Genomic DNA, 18,699 nt, shown 5'->3' with positions numbered 1-18,699 from the left:
TCTTGAAATGTGTCTGAGATGGGGGAGGGACGCATTCGAGCACCTATATTTCTCTTCCGGCGCAATCTCTCGAATACAGCTCTTTCTCCCCCTCTTACCCAAACAGTTCTATTTTACTAGGGGAGGAGAGAGAGTTTGAAAATCAGATTTCCCTCATCTAGTTTCGAGCATAATCTTTCAACCATTAAATGTGCACAGTTCATGACACCTTCTCCTTTATGAACCCAAAGCCTACTACACTACACCACACACATGAACTGATCACTGAATGGGAGCATTAAATTTGGTGCCATTTATTTAAGATGGAACTTGTTAATACCAGCAATTGGGGGGGGGGGTATCATGTCAATAAGTTACAAAAATGTTGCCATTTTAGTAAAGTTTCATCATATTACTGAGAATTTTTAATGTTTTACTGTTTTTAATGTTTTACTTTGGATTTATTGTTTTAATGATTATTGTGGATTTTTAATGTTTTAATTGAACTGCAATGTATTGTTTCTGTTTATATTTTAGGGACCTGATTTGAGACCCCAATGGGCAGAAAAGCTAGATTAAATGTCACCTATGAAACTCCCTAGGTGTCCTTAGACTAGGACCATTCCTTGCTGGCAGGGTCTGATGGGATTTGTTGTCCATGAACATCTGGAGAGCCGCAGGTTGCAGACCTCTGGACTAGTAACACACAGCCTAGCATACCTCAGAGTTGTTGGAAAGGTGAAAGGAAGGAGGGGAAATCCAGCAGCTACTTGAAGAAAGGACAGATTTTTTAAAAAATGTGACAAATACTGCAGCTGCGAAAACAAATACAAAATAAAACAAATTGACAAATTCAGAATATGTATTAGTAATTCTTAAAAGCATGGTTTTATTAAGACTATAGTTTGACAAAATCCCACAAAAATGAAGGAACTCACACAAAACCATCTAATCCTTGGTGAAAGAAACAAAGGTTGTGGAAGTACCACTGAAGGAAGTAATTGCTGAGAAGGGAAGTATTGGTCCTTTTCCATCTGGCGATGGATTTACAAATCAGCATGCTTCTGTTTTTCAAAAGAAAGCTCTCCTGACAAGCACAGCGGCTCAGAAAGTTGTGGCTTTAAAAAAAAAAGAAGAGGCTGTCTATGGGTAGATGCCCTTTTATAATACCAATGAAGCATATGACATTGATTGAGTGCTAATTGCCTAGGATACCAGGATAAACGTGCAGCCTCTCCCTCTTCTCCTTAACAAGGGAAATTATGGTTTTCAATAGAGAACTCTGTAGGGGTGGCTCAGAAGCACGTTCTTTAATTAGAGCCGAGAAACCTAAACACAGGTTGTCAATTTTCAGACAGGACAGATTTAGCTGTTGGCGAAAAAAGAACAACGCTCTGGTTTGGGGGGCTCCTGGTGCTTTTCTGTGTCGTGAAATTAAAAATCACAAGTGCAAAAGTTTCTGAAGGTTGTTTTACAATTATCCTTTGCCAATAGAATATTAATTGAATATCATTGCATTTTGGCATTCCCTAATACTGATGACGCTTCCATCACCAAAACTCCACTGAAGGAAGAAATTACCGGTGGGTTCCCTTTTAAAAGTTACATAGATTATTCACCTATCAGTCTTAAGTACAAAATCATGTGACAAAACTGATAAGGGATTTTTCAACCAGCTATGTTCTTTAAATTCATGCTGTTTACCTTGCCACGAAGAATAAGGGAGACATAATTGGGAGGAAATCAAAACACTCACAGCCACTACTGACTGGAAGTGAAATGAGTATATTTGAACAAAGTCAATCCAGCGCACAAAAAAAGGTGCTTGGAAGGTGGTAGTGTGGTGGTGGGTTAGGATTTTTAAAATATATATTTTCAATATGACCCAAAAATACAAACACAAAAGGTGTGTGTATCTTTTTAAAATATCACACAAAACCCTGAGGCTCTGCCTCTACTGGGCTCCCGGGTGATTCTCTTGGTGTTAGCCTCTAGTGCTCCTCCATACAGCTGACCTGCCAAAGATTTTTCCGGTGGCAGCAGGAGGAAGCCCCAAAACGAAAGTGCTGAGCTGACCCATTTTAAGGTGGTAGGTGTACGGGGATAGAACTACACAGGGGGGAATGGGATGAAATCACTAAACGTAAGACTTGGGAGGGAACACAGCAGGTGGGAGAGGGAGACCACAGGACTTACACTTAAACTCTAGACACAAGACTGACAAAGCAAACGGCGAAAGCGAAACGAACTATTGTGTCAAAATTGCTTGGAGCCCTAAACAAGCACTGCTCTCCCTGCTGAGGCAGGAAAAATACTCGATCTAAGATGGATGCCCAAGCCTTCTACAGGAAGTGGCAACTTTGAGTTCCTGCCTCCCTGAGAATGGGTTGGGAAATCACCCATCCAAGATGCCCGATATCGCCTCCAGGAGAAGGTGAGTGAACAAGTGGTAGCGGGGAAACTTCAGGGATTCCTGAACGAAGGCGATCGGTCCACTGGTAGACTTACTCCCTGAGGGCTTTGGCCTTCTCTCCTGGCGGGCTGACGTGAGGGTGACATCTCTGATTGGGTGATTCCTCAACTCATTCTCAGGGGAGGCAGGGCCATGAAGCTTGATGTCACTTCCTGTAGATGGGTTATTGGCACACCCCTTGGCCCCAGTATTGAGTAACGTGAGTAGTAGAAAAAAAAGAGAAAACTGTACAACACGTGGAATATAACAGGAAGCAAATAAACCATCCAACATAGGGTAACAATGGAAGGAACTGATTAACACTGCCGTCTAACGATACAACATAGAGTCTAATTGACTTATCCGTGAATCTCTAACTAGAAGGGTCGAGCTGACCCCAGTTTGGGGACTGTCTAGTCCAGATAGTTCTGTTAAATTCAGGTAATGGTGTGTTGGAGTCCTATGTGGATTTCAGTGAATATTTTGGAGGGTGCTAGGATACTGGTAAGCCCGCTCAGCCAGGAGAAAGGCCCCCCTCAGGGTAAGTCTACCAGTGGGATCACCGCTCTCCTGGGGGGCGCTTTGAGGCTCTGGCATCCCTGATTTGAGGACCACCTCCCGAGCAGTCGGCCCTCCCCATAGGGTGGGACTATTCACCAAAAACATGCTCTAGGACTCTGTGACCAAAAGCGGCCTCATTGTCAGCTAGTGACTGTAGCCTGTAGTGTTTAATGAATGTTGTGATGGAGGACCAAGTAGCTGCTTTACATATGTCCTCCACTGGTATGAGCCGCCTAAGTGCTGCATTAATGGCAAAACTACCTCGTGGAATGTGCAGAAGTGATTCCTGGAGGTATGGGTATGTTTACTGATCTGTATGCTTCTACAATGCAAGATCTGATTGTTGTGCTGATAGCAGCTGCAGACATTTGTTGTCCCAGGTTGGAATGTGCGGACACATTAATTAGGGAGTGATTCTGTCTCTCCTAATATGTTCTGTGCTCGAATGATGTAAGCTTTTAGAGACCCTCCTAACATCTAAGGTGTGCCACACAGAATTTCCTTAGGATGTTTGGTGAAGGGAAGAAAGTGGGAAGCACAATTTCTTGTTTTAGATGGAATGGAGCCAAACTTTGGTATGAATGTTGGGTCTAGACGATCACCACCTTGTTTTTGTGGAACACACACAGTTGAGAGTTTATCGATAAGGCCCTGTTAGTTCAGAAATTCTTCTGGCGGAGGTGATGGCTTAACTAAGAAAAGTAATTTCACGCGGAGCCATTTGACGCGGAACCTGATTGGATTGGTTCAAAAGGAGGTTTGGTGAGTGCGCTCAAAACTAAGTTCAGTTTCCACATTGAAAGTGGTGAAGGACTGGTGGCTGCTTTTTGGCTTAACTCCTTTAGAAAACGCATACTTCATGTCCGATGTCTTGATGCCGGTACTCTTGTAGAAGCGGTCCCAGACCGGGCTTAAGGCAGACACCTGTCTCTTGAGTGTTGGCTTCTGAGGCCCCTCTCAAAGCCCCCCTGAAGGAAGGCTAGCACCTGTGCCACTTTGAGGAGACACGGGTCTGTATTGTTGGACTTGGCCCATGTTACTTAATGTTTTCCATGGAGAATTCAGTAGATGTAAGGTGGGCCGGGCGTAATTTGAGGCCACCTGGCATGAGTGGTGCTCTAATACTTTGTTTGGAGTAACCTTTCGTTTAAAATGGCAGCTGCTGCTCAAGTACCATGCGGTTAAGTTAAACCAGCTGGGGTCTGGGTGATAGAGCAGACCCTGAGACAGCATGTTTGGAGGTGCTGGGAGTAGAAAGGGCTGGTTGACTGGAGCAGTTGCAGAATGGAAGAAAACCATGGTCGCCTTGGCCACCAAGGAGCCACTAGTATGACTCCTCTGCCTTCTCCCTCCAGATTTTTCTCAGGAGTTTGGGGATGATGGGAAAGGAGGAAGGCATAAAGAAGAGTCTGAGGCCAAGGAGAGCAAGGTCAATCGCCTGTGCAGCTGCCTGTGATGGTGGTATCTGGTGAAGAACGTTGGCAGCTGGTGGTTCTTTTCTGAGGCTTAACAGGTCGCACTCCTCTGGGGTACCGGTAATCGCTTGGGCGATCAGTTGGAAAGATTGAGGGGTGTAGCATCCACTCCGCTTCCATGACCGGGTTCTGTCTGCTCAGCCAGTCGGCCTCGACATTTAGGTTCCCCTTGATGTGTTCTGGAGGAGAGGGGAAGCTGAGGTTGATTCTGCCCAGTTGAGGATATGGAGGGGACTCTGGTAGAGACGGCAAGGGATCGCGGACCCTCCTGATTGTTGATGTGGGCTTTGTCGCCACATTGTCCGCTCTCAGTAAGACGGTAATGCGTCCCTGTACATGAGATTAGGAAGTGAAGGAGAGCCAAAGCGTGCTGCCCTCATCTCTAGCAGGTTGATAGGGAGTTTGGACTGAGTAGGAGTCCATGTGCCCTGGGCGATGTTGTTCCCTTGAAGGTGTGCTCCCAGCCTCTGAGGCTGGCATCCGTGAAGATTTGAGAGCCTGTCTCCGTGTAGAGTAGACCTGCCTGTTAGAAGGTTCTTGAGGTGTGTCCATCCACCACCTTGAAACTGCTAAGGCCGGAGGTCTGGAGGAATGCGAGTAGCATTTTGTTGGTTCTTCCGCATGATGAGGCCTTGTAAGTAAGGGCTGCAGGGAATTTCCTGAAGGGTTCTGGCTGAAGACGGGCTAATTCCCATTGCAACATATCTATGATAAATTATGAAGAGCCCCATCAGTTTGGCTAGTTGGAAGAAGAGAGAAACTGTTTTGGCCTGAAAGGATGGTCACTGTCAGACGCTGGATCTTGAGGGCCTTGGTGAGGGATGAAGAGGGTGTTCAGACGTGTGTCTATTACTGTTCGAGGTGTTCCTACATGCGTGTAGGAGCATGGGTGGAGCTTTTCTGCAAGTTTACTAAGAAACCATGCGATTGAGACAGTCGATGATGACTTTGTTCAGGTCATACCGGCTCTTCCTCCGGGACTCTGATCGGATTTCAAGATGTCGTCCAGGTAAGGGTGGACGTGGATGGTTTGTTCCCGGAGACCGCCATGATGGGAAGCTGCAGGAGGACTTTGTGAACACACGGGCGAAGTGGCGAGCGAAACTGGAATAAAGGGGAGAGCTTTGTACTTGAAGTGTTGCTTTCCTTACCTGCGAACCTCAGAAAGCGACCGATGCCGTGGATTTATGGGGACATGGAGGTAATGCCGCGGTGAGATCCAGTGAGGTGAGGAAGTCCCCCGCCGGAGGTTCTCTACCGCGGATCCTAGGGTCTCCATTACGAAACGCCGCAGGCAGATGTGTCTGTTTACGCATTACCGAAGATTTAAGATGGCTTCGCCAGTCCCCGCTCCTCTTTAGCACGGTAAAGAAATGGGAGTAAATTCGGATCCACGCCTGAAGTCGGGTACTGGCCTCTATGGCCTTTCGTTTTGAGAAAGGTGTTGAATGGCCCGCTGTGTTCTGAGTCTCTTTTGTTGATTGGCGGTGGACCGGAAGGCTTGAAAGCGAGGATTTGGAATGTAGAGAACTCTATTAGGTAGCCGATTGGAGACCACCTCTGAGGTCCAACGGTCGGCGTGATTTCCCGCCAGTCCATGATTGTTGGAAGTGCTGGCAGACGGCTACCGACCGGGATATCGAAGTGATAGTCACTGTTTGGTGGAAGCGATCTGGTTGGAAGATTTTCCGCCTTACCCTGTCTGTAGTTGTTGGTAAATGACCCGAAAGGAAGAATTATTACTGTTGCTTAATTATTGGTGTTTAAGCCATGAAGGTATTGAAGGAGTCCATCTTTTCCTACGTCCCCTAGGGGCTCTAGCAAGCGTTTTTTGAAGAGATCGAACGCGGGTGTAGGGTTTGAAGGAAGAGCCCTGTTCGGACCTTGACATACCTAGGCATGGACTTCTTATTTCCTTTAGACTCCAACAGGACGGCATCCAGTTCTTGGCCAAATAAGCGGACCCATGATAGTCATAGGGTGGACCACGACCTGTAATTGCTTCAGGATTGGGTAAATCTGCTTGCCGTTATGCACGAGAGCCAGGCTTGCCTTCTAACAACTATCACTCCTAGAGGCAAGGGCTCTGGGGAGACTAACAGAGGGCATCAAAGGTAGAATCTGCCCAGTATGGGGAGACAGCCATTAACATCCTTTCCATGCCCTCTCTGATGCCGCTGATGTTCGGCGGCGGAATTATCTCCAGGATGCGTGCCCCTAAACGATGGCGGCCCTACCTGCATGGTGGCTGAGGAAGCCAAGACCTCTGTGGTGGAAAGGGCTAATCTATCATGTAACCTTTTGAGGGTGACGCCACCCTTTACGGTCAGAGGCGTCTTTAAGGTGCCTTGTCCGCCTTTAGTGACTAGAGCCCCCTGATTGTAGAGGTGAGCCACAGGGCGTCCAACTAGAGGAGTTTGAATCATGGCTTGGACATGGTCCGCAGCACATACATTTTCTTCAGAAGTGAGGGATGGCACGTTGATATCTAAGTGGGTCCACTCCTCTTTTATTTTTTCTCTCAAAATAATACCAGGTGAGTGGGAGAGCACGGAGGGTTTCCTTCCATGTGAGGAAAAGATTTCTTTGCCTTTAGGGGACGCTTCCCCTTCACGGGCTTTCTAGGTCCAGAAGAAGTGGGTTGGTTCTTCATGCGCCTGGGGTATCATGGAGTTCCAAAGCCGAGATGGCTTTCAGCCAACAAAAGTGCCAGATTTTCCTGTTTAAAGAATCTTTGGCACTGTTCATTGGAAGCTCCTTTACACTGGCATCCCTCTCCCCTCAGAGAAATGGTCAGAAGAATCTGCTATTTCTCCATCACTGCTACTCTCTTCTGGCGAGTTAAGGGGTCGGTCCTGTATGAAGTGGAGGAAGTGGGACTGTTGGATCTAGAGTCAGAACTGGATCTCATTACGTCTCCGGTATTTATCTCTGTTATGAGATCTGTGGGCTGCTCTCCTCAAGGGTTTGGATTTCTTTTTTTTTTCTTGTCCCACTTGGGACATTTCCTGCCTAATGTGCTTGTTAAAAGCTTACCATTAATGCTGCAGGCTAAGAAGTGCGGCCCAGGCATTCATGTCGAAGAGAGATGGGGTGGTAGAGGAACCCCTCCCTCTCATCCCGGAAGCTGGCCTATGGTAAGTGGCTGGAGCCCTCCGCTAGGCCATCTGTATCAACGTGCAAGTAGAGCTGTGAGCTGCCTCGTCGCTGCCTGAGCTGGCTTCCCTGCCTCCCCTCCCTCGCCAGAAGAGGCGGGAGCTCTCTGCCCTGGTGCGTCGTTGGTGGGTGGAGGGGAGTCGGGCGGGGTTGGATGGGAGCTCGCGCCAGCCTCGGCCCCGGGACGGTGAATTGCTCCTGTGGGGAAGGCGAAGGATTAGCGTTTTCTGGAAGCGCTGAAGCTGCGGAGCCGATCTGGCGCTAATAGGCTCTTTCTGACGATGCGCCGCTTGGCTCCGTTTTCGGGCTTTTAGCGGGGCCGTTTTGGTTGCCGCCTTTCTTCCCTCTTTGGTGCTGCTGGGAGGGCTGCAAGTGGTCGAGGTAGAATCAAGGCTTTGAACCTGCAAGGGTGGAGGCTCTTAGTGCCCTCTGCCGCCAGACTTGGCAAAGGTGTCCGTTGGGGGGGGGGAGAAGGAGCCATAGAGGCCATTGTGAAGAGGGCTCCAGTTAAACTGCTCCTTTCCTAAGAGGAGAGGCTGTGGACTCAACAAACAAGGAAAAGAGACTTACAATGGGAAGACAGAGGGAAGAAACGGTTTTGTAGGAGAATCCTAGTTGGACTTGTAGAGACTCCAAGACCTGACCTCCTGTCCTGAGGCAGGAACAATACTGGGCTGCAGGGGTGTGCCCAACCCATCTACAGGAAGTGACACTCAAACTCGTCCCTGCCTCCCTGTGAGAATGAGTTGGGAATCACTCCAATCAGGATGCCGAGGAGCTAGCCTGCGCCCCCAAGGAGAATGTGTCGGACCTATTCCAGTCCCCTTTGGGCCTGGTCATCGGGACTGAAACAGCTTTAATTACTCCTAATGACTTGCACCAGGAGCCTGATTAGGGGACTACAATCATGTTAATTCTCCTGACCTCTCTCAGGGGCTTTTTTTGAAACCATATCATCCTTCTGGAACTGCCTGTCTGGGCTATGACTGGGAGGCACCATTTTGATGAGTTGGTTTTGGTCCCACCTCAAAGGTAGTGGTTTCAGAGCGTGGTGCTGGGGAACAAACTGCTTCGCCCCTTTGGCCTGTAGGTGTTCTAGCTTGTCCCTCATGCTTTTCAACCCGCATGTAAACCTTCAGGGAAACACCATTCAGAGGTCTGGGCTGACCTGCCACCCATATGCAGATTCACATGGCTCTATCTCATGCTTCCAGCAGATCCCATGGAGGTTTTAGAAAGTGTGAACAGCTGGGGAAAATCTGACCAAGGAAATAGGTATCTCCTTTCCTGGATAGGGTTGAACTTCCTTAAAGGTGCAGGTTGCTACTGGTGCAGGTTGCTAAAGATGCTACTGGACCCAAGACTTCTGTTAGATGAACCAGGAGGACGAAGTGAGGGGAAAGCGCCTCGGGTGCACGCTGCCGCAGTGCCCTCTAAACCGCCGGAATGCCTGCCCTGCCCCTGGGCAGCCCCAGAACGCCTCTGTGGAGCTTCACCCAGTTTGTCGCTGACTCCCACCCACCCCACCTCCCACCCCTTGGCGCTTATGCATCTGAGATAAACAGACGGAAGAAGCGACCCGCGACGGGTGCCTTTTATCAACTTGAGCTCTGCATTTTAAGTCTGCTGCAGCCCTTCCTTGAACTTGCCACTCTTGAAAGAACCTTGCCACTGTGGTTCATTCTCCGGTAACATATAGATGAGATTCCAGTGCTACATTCTACATGGGGTTGCCCTTTGAAGAATGCCTATTCCCTTTCAAAACACATTTAGGTATCCCTCACATTCAAAATGTGCACAAGACCACAGCAAACAGCGACCGCCACTGTCCTCCAACAGCAGCATTTTGCCTGGCTCCCGAAACCCTCAAAAGTGATAGTAATTCCTGGAATTTTGTTCCCCTGTCTCAGCAACCCTGATAGATGTAGGTGCCTGCAAGGGGAAAAAATGATCACTACAGAAACAATTCCTAAACTTCTACACATGCATCACTGACTAATTGGTTTAGATTTTGTGGAGAAAATTTCCCCTCTTCTAGGAGAATATGAAGTTGTGCAGGAATAGAGGAAAGTGTACCAAAGTATCTGCTATTACCATTCTAAAGAGCCGGAGCCTCTGATTACTGAGGGGAGGGTTTCCTTTGAATAGGAGGGAAAGGAAGTGGCTTGTTCTCAAATGTATCTTTCCCATTACACGTTTCCCTTATGCATACACGAAGTACTTAAGGATAAAGGACCAATATGGCTCAACCTTTGAAGTTCTTTATGTCCCCGCAGTGGTTATGAATTTCGAGGCACACTGCTTTAGTTCATATAGAGCCTGTGGCCCACCTCCATAATTAGTATGCAAGACCTGTACCATATTACTCAAGGAGCAGACTAGCCGTGGAAAATCTTCTCAAGATGCACTCAAACATTTACCTAATGCTAACTCACGATGAATAGAGTTTATTTTGGACGTGGGATTCTTCTCTTCAACAGAAGCAAACTGCAATAACCATTTGCTTTCAATTGGGAAGTTTCTAGGTTCCGATAAAGATCGTTTTTGAAAAACTTCCATAAGTGACCCAAGTTCGGCTACACGATCAAGACCAGAGCTGAGGGGAAACCCCAAGACAGGCAGGAAGAAGCAAGAGTTGGAATCCAGAAACAAGACCGACTTGTGCACGCTGTAAATCAATTTCCACTTCACACTACTGTAGAACTGGAGGCGTGTGAAAACTAGTTGGAAAGAATTCAGACTCATCAGTGACAACAAAGCAACAGGAAGCGAAGGACAAAAGGCTGTGATTTTTCACAAAGGCTTCGGTCCCCTGTTTGCTCTCGAGACGACACCACAGTCGCCAGATGCGCCAAAATCCAATTATATTCCAAAGGACCAGACTGTTCTTCACTGGAGATCTATCAGAGGCCCCGCCAGCTAACAGTCCCTAATAGAGAAACTTCACTCACGACGTCAACTGATGGAATATTAGATATGAAAGTCCCATCTACTTGCATATTTTATTTCTGCATTTACATGTTAAAGGACCCATTCCAAGATCCTCACAATCAGTATCTTACATGCAGTATAAGTATTGAAAACTTGCATATAAAATTTACAAAATACACATACCAAACTCTAGATTTAATCCCAATTTTGAACGCTGCATAAACAGTTCATGAGATTACACAAAGCAAAACATAAGATGTCAAATTCAGCGACCCAGGTTTCTCCAGATATTATGGACTACAGTTCCCCACCATCCTCTGCCAGCATCATGCTGGCAGGGATGATGAAACTGTAGTCCATAACATCTGGAGGGCCGCTGAAGTTTGACATCTGTACGCCAACTCTCCAGAATCTGTGTAGCTTAGCATGTCTGGAATGCCTCCCTCTCCCAAATGAGAACACACTCTAGGACTTTTTGGCACGCTAAGAATGGGCTCTGCCATTAATATAGGTCCTCTTTCCTGTATGCTTGGGGGGATCCCAGTTGAATGACAATCAGTTGCAAATCATCACATACTCACAAGTTTCCAGGTAACACAATTAGCATGAACACAGCTCTGGGGAATCTGCCGGGTGCAATACCAGTCACCTGTGATTGCACACAAACTTTCTGCATGATCTGATCGGGTACCTTCCTGTTCATCTAATAATCACTAAAATGTATCCATCCTTTTGGAGCCATCCTTTCATCAACCTGATGTTGTCTGGAGGGTAGGTGGACCACACAACCATGCGTAAATTCAAAAAAAAATCATCACCATATAGTTCCAACATAACTGGTTGCTGCTGTATTAAATCACCCCACAATTAAGCTTTTATCCACTTGGGTTTTTTTTTATTCTACACTTTGTATAGTGGTATAGATTATTGCCATGCCTATAATCTTTTTTCCTATATTTTCAGTCCCCTCAACTTTTCCATCTGAGTGAAATTAACAGACTGTCACAAGTTCTCTTCTGGTGATTCTATCTTTATTGGTATTATTATAAACAAAATCAATTGGAAGTGCATTTATTGCTGAGAACGCCATTTGTGCATCCTCAGAGAAACATATTTCTCTGAAGTTAATTTTTTCTAGAATATTAGTTTTGTTGGCTTGATAATGAAATATTTACTGCACTGTTTCTCCAGCTATATAACCACCCTTTATAAAAAACTAGGAAGAAATTTTAAATCAGAAAAATCCAATTCTTTACACAAGCTTGTAGGACAATCAATTTTGTATTAAATGAATAAAACTGACTTGCTTAACAACGTGTAACATGATCGCTTTTGTGGGTGTTACCTTTATTTTGGTGATTATTCTGCAAATTATTGTATCAAAGTTCTTACACCATCAATAACTGCCGTGTGGCAGGCCATTGCTGGTAGGTGAAAAACTGTGGGAAGGGGGATGAAATGTTATTCCAGAGTTGAAGCTACAAGCAGATGGTTGACATACTTAGCTTCAGTTGGACATTATTTCAGGTTCTTCTGGGAATCCTTCAACATTGAGTTAAAAGAATAAAAAAGGCTAATATATAATAAACATGATTTGTTTGCTGCTTTACTGAGAAATGCACTGTTTGCTCTTTAATCTGTAGCAGCTACAGATTGTGAGTCAAAGTAGCTGAAATTGAGCATCACATAAGATTCTTGCATTTGTACTCTTGGATGAGTGCAATCCAAGAGAGAGTTACTCCAGTCCTAAGACCATTGAGCATAGACTCTCTTCTGGATTGCACTGTTAGCATTCGCCAGGCACAAAAGAGTCCTTTGAAGTTATGGAGTACAGTTTCTTGATTTTACATTGTATTTTTTAGATGGTTATGGCAATTTGGACTGACCATCAAGCTGCTTAATGGCCTGGTTTTCACTAAGAAATCATTTTCAAAAATGCTGAAAAGTTTGACACTCGGATTTGATGGGAATTGAAACAGTTTTAAATGCTGCTTTTGATTTATGGGTTCAAAATAATTTATCCAAGCGATACAAGCACATAATAATTTCTTTGTGGGAGAGAGAGACCATTTCTAGAAACATGGAGGCATAATTTTATACCCATACAGAGTTTCTTTATATTAGCTATAATATATTAGCTATAATATTACCGGTAGCTATAATAGTATAAAGCAAACACCCACTACAACCAGGTAGACTGCATTACTAGCCAAAGTGAGCAAGAGAAGAATAGCCATTTCTCTCCTGTAAAAGAGACTCCAAGGTGGCTTACAAGCTCCTTTCCCTTCCTCTCCCCACAACAGATACCTTTGTGTGGTAGGTGGGGCTGAGAGAGTTCAGAGAGAACTGTGACCAGCCCAAGGTCCCTCTCAGCAGGAAATGTAGGAAGCATAGAAACACATCTGGTTCACTACATAAGCCTCTGCTACTCACGTGGAGGAGTGGGGAAATCAAACCCGTTCAAACCAGGCAAATTAGTATATGACTTGTTTACAATTATTGTTTAAAAGCCAGTTAAGGACAGAGATCTCAAGCAGCCTCTCTCATAATAGCCACAGAGACATGGACAAATGACCTGTGTTATAACTCACAGAAAACAACTTACACAGAAACTACCTCCATGTAGCAAAGGAGTAATTGTGAAGCAGCCAGGAAGTATGACTCCTCAACAACAAAACACCAGGGGAGTTAAGTTCAAGATGAATGCAAGCTGTTGTGCTTCTCGGTTAGATCTTTCCCCATTTTACACAAGTTTTGAAAGCTGACTGGCCGAAGATATGCACTCAATTCATTCGCTCCTGACCAAAGGTCTGTCTGTCACACCTTGTAGTGAACACACTCCCACAGGATAGAGAGCCCTGTGACAAAGGGCGTTTAAAATACAACAGCCAAGTACAAGCCAATCTAGAACGATCCCCACTTCTCACTTAAGTGTCACCACAGTGCAGAGGTGTGCACACTCTTAAGGTGCAAACTGAATGTGAGGTGTAAAGGAGCAGCAGTGGTGGAGTGGTTAAGAGCATGTGCACTCTAATCTGGAGGAACAGGGTTTGATTCCGCTCTGCTGCCTGAGCTGTGGAGGCTTATCTGGGAATTCAGATTGGCCTATGGGGGTAGGGAACCTGCTGGCTCTCCAGATGTTCAGGAACTACAGAGAATTCCCATCAGCCCCTACCAGCATGGCCAATTGGCCATGCTGACAGAGGCTGATGGGAATTGTAGTTCCTGAACATCTGGAGAGCCGCAGGTTCCCTACCCCTGGCCTATACACTCCAAAGCACGCCAGCTGGGTGACCTTGGGCTAGTCACAGTTCTTCTGAGCTCTCTCAGCCCCACCTACCTCACAGGGTGTTTGTTGTGAGGGGGGAAGGGAAAGGAGCTTATAAACCCCTCTGAGTCTTCTTGCAGGAGAGAAAGGGGGGAATATAAATCTGACCCATTGGGTACTCACCATGAAGGGGTCTTCTGCTGGATGGTGGGAGGCGGTCTTGTTTCGGAAATTCAGGAAGGAGTAGATAGGTCCCACTACTTATAAAGGGTTTCCATCCGTCTTTAAGAAGACATACTTACACTTCCTGCCTTTCTTATCTAAGGGATCCTTAATGGATCCCTCCCCTTCCCTGTAAACCAGTGGTTCTCAACCTGGGGGTTGGGACTCCTTTGGGGGTCGAACAACCCTTTCAGAGGGGTCGCCTAAGACTCTCTGCATCAGTGTTCTCCATCTATAAAATGGATAAATGTTATGGTTGGGGGTCACCACAACATGAGGAACTGTATTAAAGGGTGCCGGCATTAGGAAGGTTGAGAACCACTGCTGTAAACCAAGCCGCCGGAGTGTAAGGCTGACACCGGACCATCCACTAGAGTGGTCTTGGTAAGGGAAGAGAGATGGCCTGGAGTCAAGTATGTCTTCTTAAAGATGGATGGAAACCCTTTATTAGTAGTGGGACCTATCTACTCCTTCCTAAATTTCCGAAACAAGACGGCCTCCCACCATCCAGTAGAACAACAACAATAATAATTCTTCCTCTTCTTCCTCCTCCTCCTCCTCCTGCTGCTTTGTTAGCCACCTCAAAACTAAGACAGGGTATAAATATTGTTAATAATAAAAAATAGCTTTGACAGGCCAGCGGCAACGTGACGCAACTTGGTTCTTCGGCCAAACGGGCAACCGTGACCTCTAGAATTGTAACTGTACAGACACAGCCTAAGTGACGATGGTGATTACCTTTGGTTTAAAACAAATACGACCGGTCTAAGTTGCACAGTGGTACAAAAGATGAATGCCATATTGGTACCGGTAGCATGCAGAGCAAAACAGACCAGCATGATGATACAGGAGAAGTTAAACCAAACTTTGTTTTGTTTTCAGAGAGGAGAGAGAAAATGCTAGTCAAGAGTGCTACAGGAAAAAAAAGTTAAAACAAGGAGGAGGAATTGCCAACAAACGATAACTCTTTGTGAAGTGAAAGTAAGTAGGGGAAAAATATTTATGGACCAACATTTATGGACAAAAGTCTGGACACACTACATCTTATTTTAAGGAGGTGCCCCTTCTACACACCAAAGAATCTAACAGAGGCTCTTTATTTCAGAAAGCTTATTCCATGGTTAACCTTTTCACATGCCCAACAATCTATAATCATAATGGTAAGCTTTATAAAGAAGTGGAAATACGAACAAAACCTTAATCTAGCCCCGGTGTCACCCTTCGTTACAGAAGATGAAACAAATCCTTCATGCAAATCACAGCATCCAAATGCAGGCTTTACAACTATGATAGCACAGCCTCGTCCACTGTGCCAAACAGTTAACAGAGCTTAACAACACTGCTTAAAATGTTGGAAAATGCTGAACTAAGTGGCTTACGGTGCCATCCTCAGCAGAGCTACATCCTCCTAAACCCACTGCATTCAACACAATTAGAAGGGTGTAATTCAGTTCAGGACTGCGTTGTTAATGAGACTGTCAGCCGCCCAAATCATCGGAGGTTTGTGTCAAAACAACCAACTTTTAAAATATTTTTCATGCGAGATGTATACACGTGCAAAACGTTAACGTCAGCAAATTAGCATCTTTAGCAAATATGTTGACAATAATTACATTAGGAGGGAAATCACTGCACACTTCCTATAAATGTCCATACAGAAGATCCAGATCACTAGAACAAGATTCTCATGTTTTAACCAATCTGAAACGACCCGAAAACTATCTCTGTGAAGGAAAAAGAAGAGGTCGTGACCATACCTGGCCTTGCTGGAACTTCTCACCCCCAGCTGCTGCTACCTGCATGGAGATGAGTCTGGAAGGATAACTATGGTACGCTTACACCCCAGTCAGTTCTTCACTTCGTCAGAAGACTCCAACGCTAGTTCCAGGGATTGGATCTTTATGAATGGATCCACCAGCCTATTTAAGTCAGCACATATGGCGGCAGACAATAATCCTGCAATCATCTTAGTGGGGGAAAAAAGTACTTAGTGAGAAAATCACACAGCTGAGGAAATCAGATCCACATACATTCGTTCAGGACCTGGTTACCACTCAGCTCCGAGAGCGAAAGCTGTTGGCAAGTGTAATACTGGACCATTTATTCCAGAGAAGAAACATCTGGAATGTTAACTATCTGGTTCATTTGGCTAATGACTAAAAGCCATTAGAGATTTTCAACAGTCAGCAACATAGGCTGTGATAAGTCTATTATAACAAGAACGGAAATATGGGAAATGCATCTGTTCCTCTATTGCCAGCTCCTCACACACAGCCAATCGCTGCTGCCGCCGCTATCGCATCACCGCCACCTCATCCCTTCTCCATAAGTTCCAAAAACAAAGCTGAGAGACTGGCATGGATCTATCCAATTTAATATGCACCAAGCGACGGTTAAGGGGGGACATGATAGCTGTGTTTAAATATTTGAAGGGATGTCATGTTGAAGAGGGAGCGAGCCTCAGAACACGGCGTAATGGACTCAAGGTGCAGGAAAAGAGATTCCACCTAAACATTAGGAAGAACTTTCTGACTGTCAGGAATGCACTGCCTTGGAGAGTGGTGGAGTCTCCTTCTTTGGAGGTTTTTAAACAGAGGCTGGATGATCGTAGGTCAGGAGTGCTTTGATTGTGGGTTCCTGCATGGTAGGGGGATTGGACTTGATGCGCAAAGGCAAAACGAACAAAAAACAGAAGCCCCCAACCCCTTCCCCAAACCTCTTGCTGCTTTATGACATTGCCTTTTGATGAACAGGGCCAACAGGGTAGAGAAGAAAGTGGGAAAATGGCAGCAGCAACATCTCTGCCGGTCTGTTTGTGATTTCAGCAGAATCCATCTTTGGTCCCCAAACACTGAGCTAGTGGAAGAGAACAGTGCTTCCAGTTTAAGTCCCAACTCTGTGGTTCTATGATTCTGAGCTTCATAACCAGGTTACAAAGTCCCCTTGACATTTTAGGAAACCATCTTCATTGACCCCCTTTTACCCCTTCAAACTTCATTTTATTTTTATTCATTTATGCCCTCCTTTTTCTCCTCAATGGGGAACCAAAGCAGTTTACATTATTCTCCTCGCCTTCATTTTATTGGCACAACCATCCTGTGAGGCGACTGTGAACCTGGCCCAAGGTCACCCAGCAAGCATCCACAGCTGAGGAGGATCAGAACTGGGTCTCCCTGATTCTAGTCCAGGGATCTGCGGCCTGCGGCTCTCCAGATGTTCATGGACTACAAATCCCATCAGCCCCTGCCAGCGTGGCCAATTGGGCTGATGGGATTTGTAGTCCATGAACATCTGGAGAGCCGCAGGCCGCAGACCCCTGTTCTACTCTGACCACTTAAGTACTCTCTTTAAGTACTGGATTACTCGTCTATACTGTTTGTCAATCACGTTTCTATGGTACTTATGATATACAACAGACCACATTAACTGTTCTTACCCAGCCAATGAAACTCTTAGTCTAGGCCAGTTGTCTGCAGCCTGTGGCTCTCCAGATGTTCATGGACTATGATTCCCATCAGCCCCTGCCAGCAGGGCCAATTGGCCGTGCTGGCAAGGGCTAATGGGATTTGTAGTCCATGAACATCTGGAGAGCCACAGGCTGCAGACAACTGGTCTAGGCTAAGGGACAAAAATATGAAACAATTAGAAAGTTTATTTGCAATTGTACCACAAAAATACCTTAAAGACCTACCGCAGCAAAGCTTGGGGTTCAGTGTACGGTGCTTTATCATTAGCTTTATGGGTTTTTTTTGGTTTCTGTGAAGGCCAGGAAAAAAACTGGGGGAGTGTATGTATGTGTGATTTTTTTCCCCTAGTCCCTCTTTAGGACCTCACACCCACCCACCCCAGTTTTCCCAGAGGTTGGAAAGTTTTGAGAGTACTGGGGAAATAAATATTTTGAACCATTTTCTCTTTCTTTTGCTGCTTTCCATTCTAGATCCTTTTCCCACCAAAACTCAAGAAGCAAGCCTGCGCCAGGGAAGATCGTAATGGGCACCACAATGCCCAGGAGGCCTCACTTGGAATCAAAGATCTACAGTATTCAATACTGATAATTCTTATATAAACATAAAACTGATTTTCAAGCCTGTGTTACAATAACACACTACTGAAAAGTTCACTATTTTCAGTCTTAAATTTGATGTTTAACTAGGCTGCTATCCTAACTAAGACAGCATAGGACTGCTTCTGGCCAGGTAATACTTTCTTTCCCTAACTACAAAATGTGTATTTTCTATTTTCAGCTTTCATCCCCTCCCTCTCTGCCCCTGCCCCCGCTACCAAGCTAGCAAAAAGTAAGATAAATGTGCTAAAGCAGCACAGAGTGTAGGAGTTTTTAACCATTTCTGTTTTGAGTACTGGGAACGCTCACAAAGGCAAACTGTAAACATTGAAATGATGAAGGAATCCAGAAAAACAAACAGTCATGAACAGAGTCTTTGCAAACCCAAGCAATGTCCCCCTAAGGTGGGTCTTATGTAATGTCAGTCTCAGAATATAGGACGGAAGTAGTCGGCTAGGAATGTCTACCTCTTACTTTTAGAACACAATCACTCTCTATCTCGAATTCCGTAATTACTTCACATTCATTGTGATTTTCTTATTTCTAAAAATGAAGACCAACATTTATGGACTACGACCAAAGAGAACAGCAT

The 18,699-nt window shown here is 45.5% G+C and overlaps 1 protein-coding gene across 1 annotated transcript in view; it reads right to left on the bottom strand.

Annotated features, from left to right (window-relative positions):
* The window catches only part of NEO1 (neogenin 1), an 85,434-nt gene extending 81,143 nt beyond the window's left edge, over positions 1–4,291 (bottom strand). The window contains 1 exon segment of the mRNA XM_048482070.1: positions 4,167–4,291. Coding sequence (XP_048338027.1) covers positions 4,167–4,291 — 125 coding nt within the window.
* Between the last annotated feature and the right edge of the window lie 14,408 nt (positions 4,292–18,699).

This window comes from Sphaerodactylus townsendi, linkage group LG17, assembly GCF_021028975.2.
Source record: "Sphaerodactylus townsendi isolate TG3544 linkage group LG17, MPM_Stown_v2.3, whole genome shotgun sequence".
NCBI lineage: Eukaryota > Metazoa > Chordata > Lepidosauria > Squamata > Sphaerodactylidae > Sphaerodactylus > Sphaerodactylus townsendi.
Note: the sequence above shows the minus strand (reverse complement) of the source record. Positions and strands in the feature narration are given on the sequence as shown.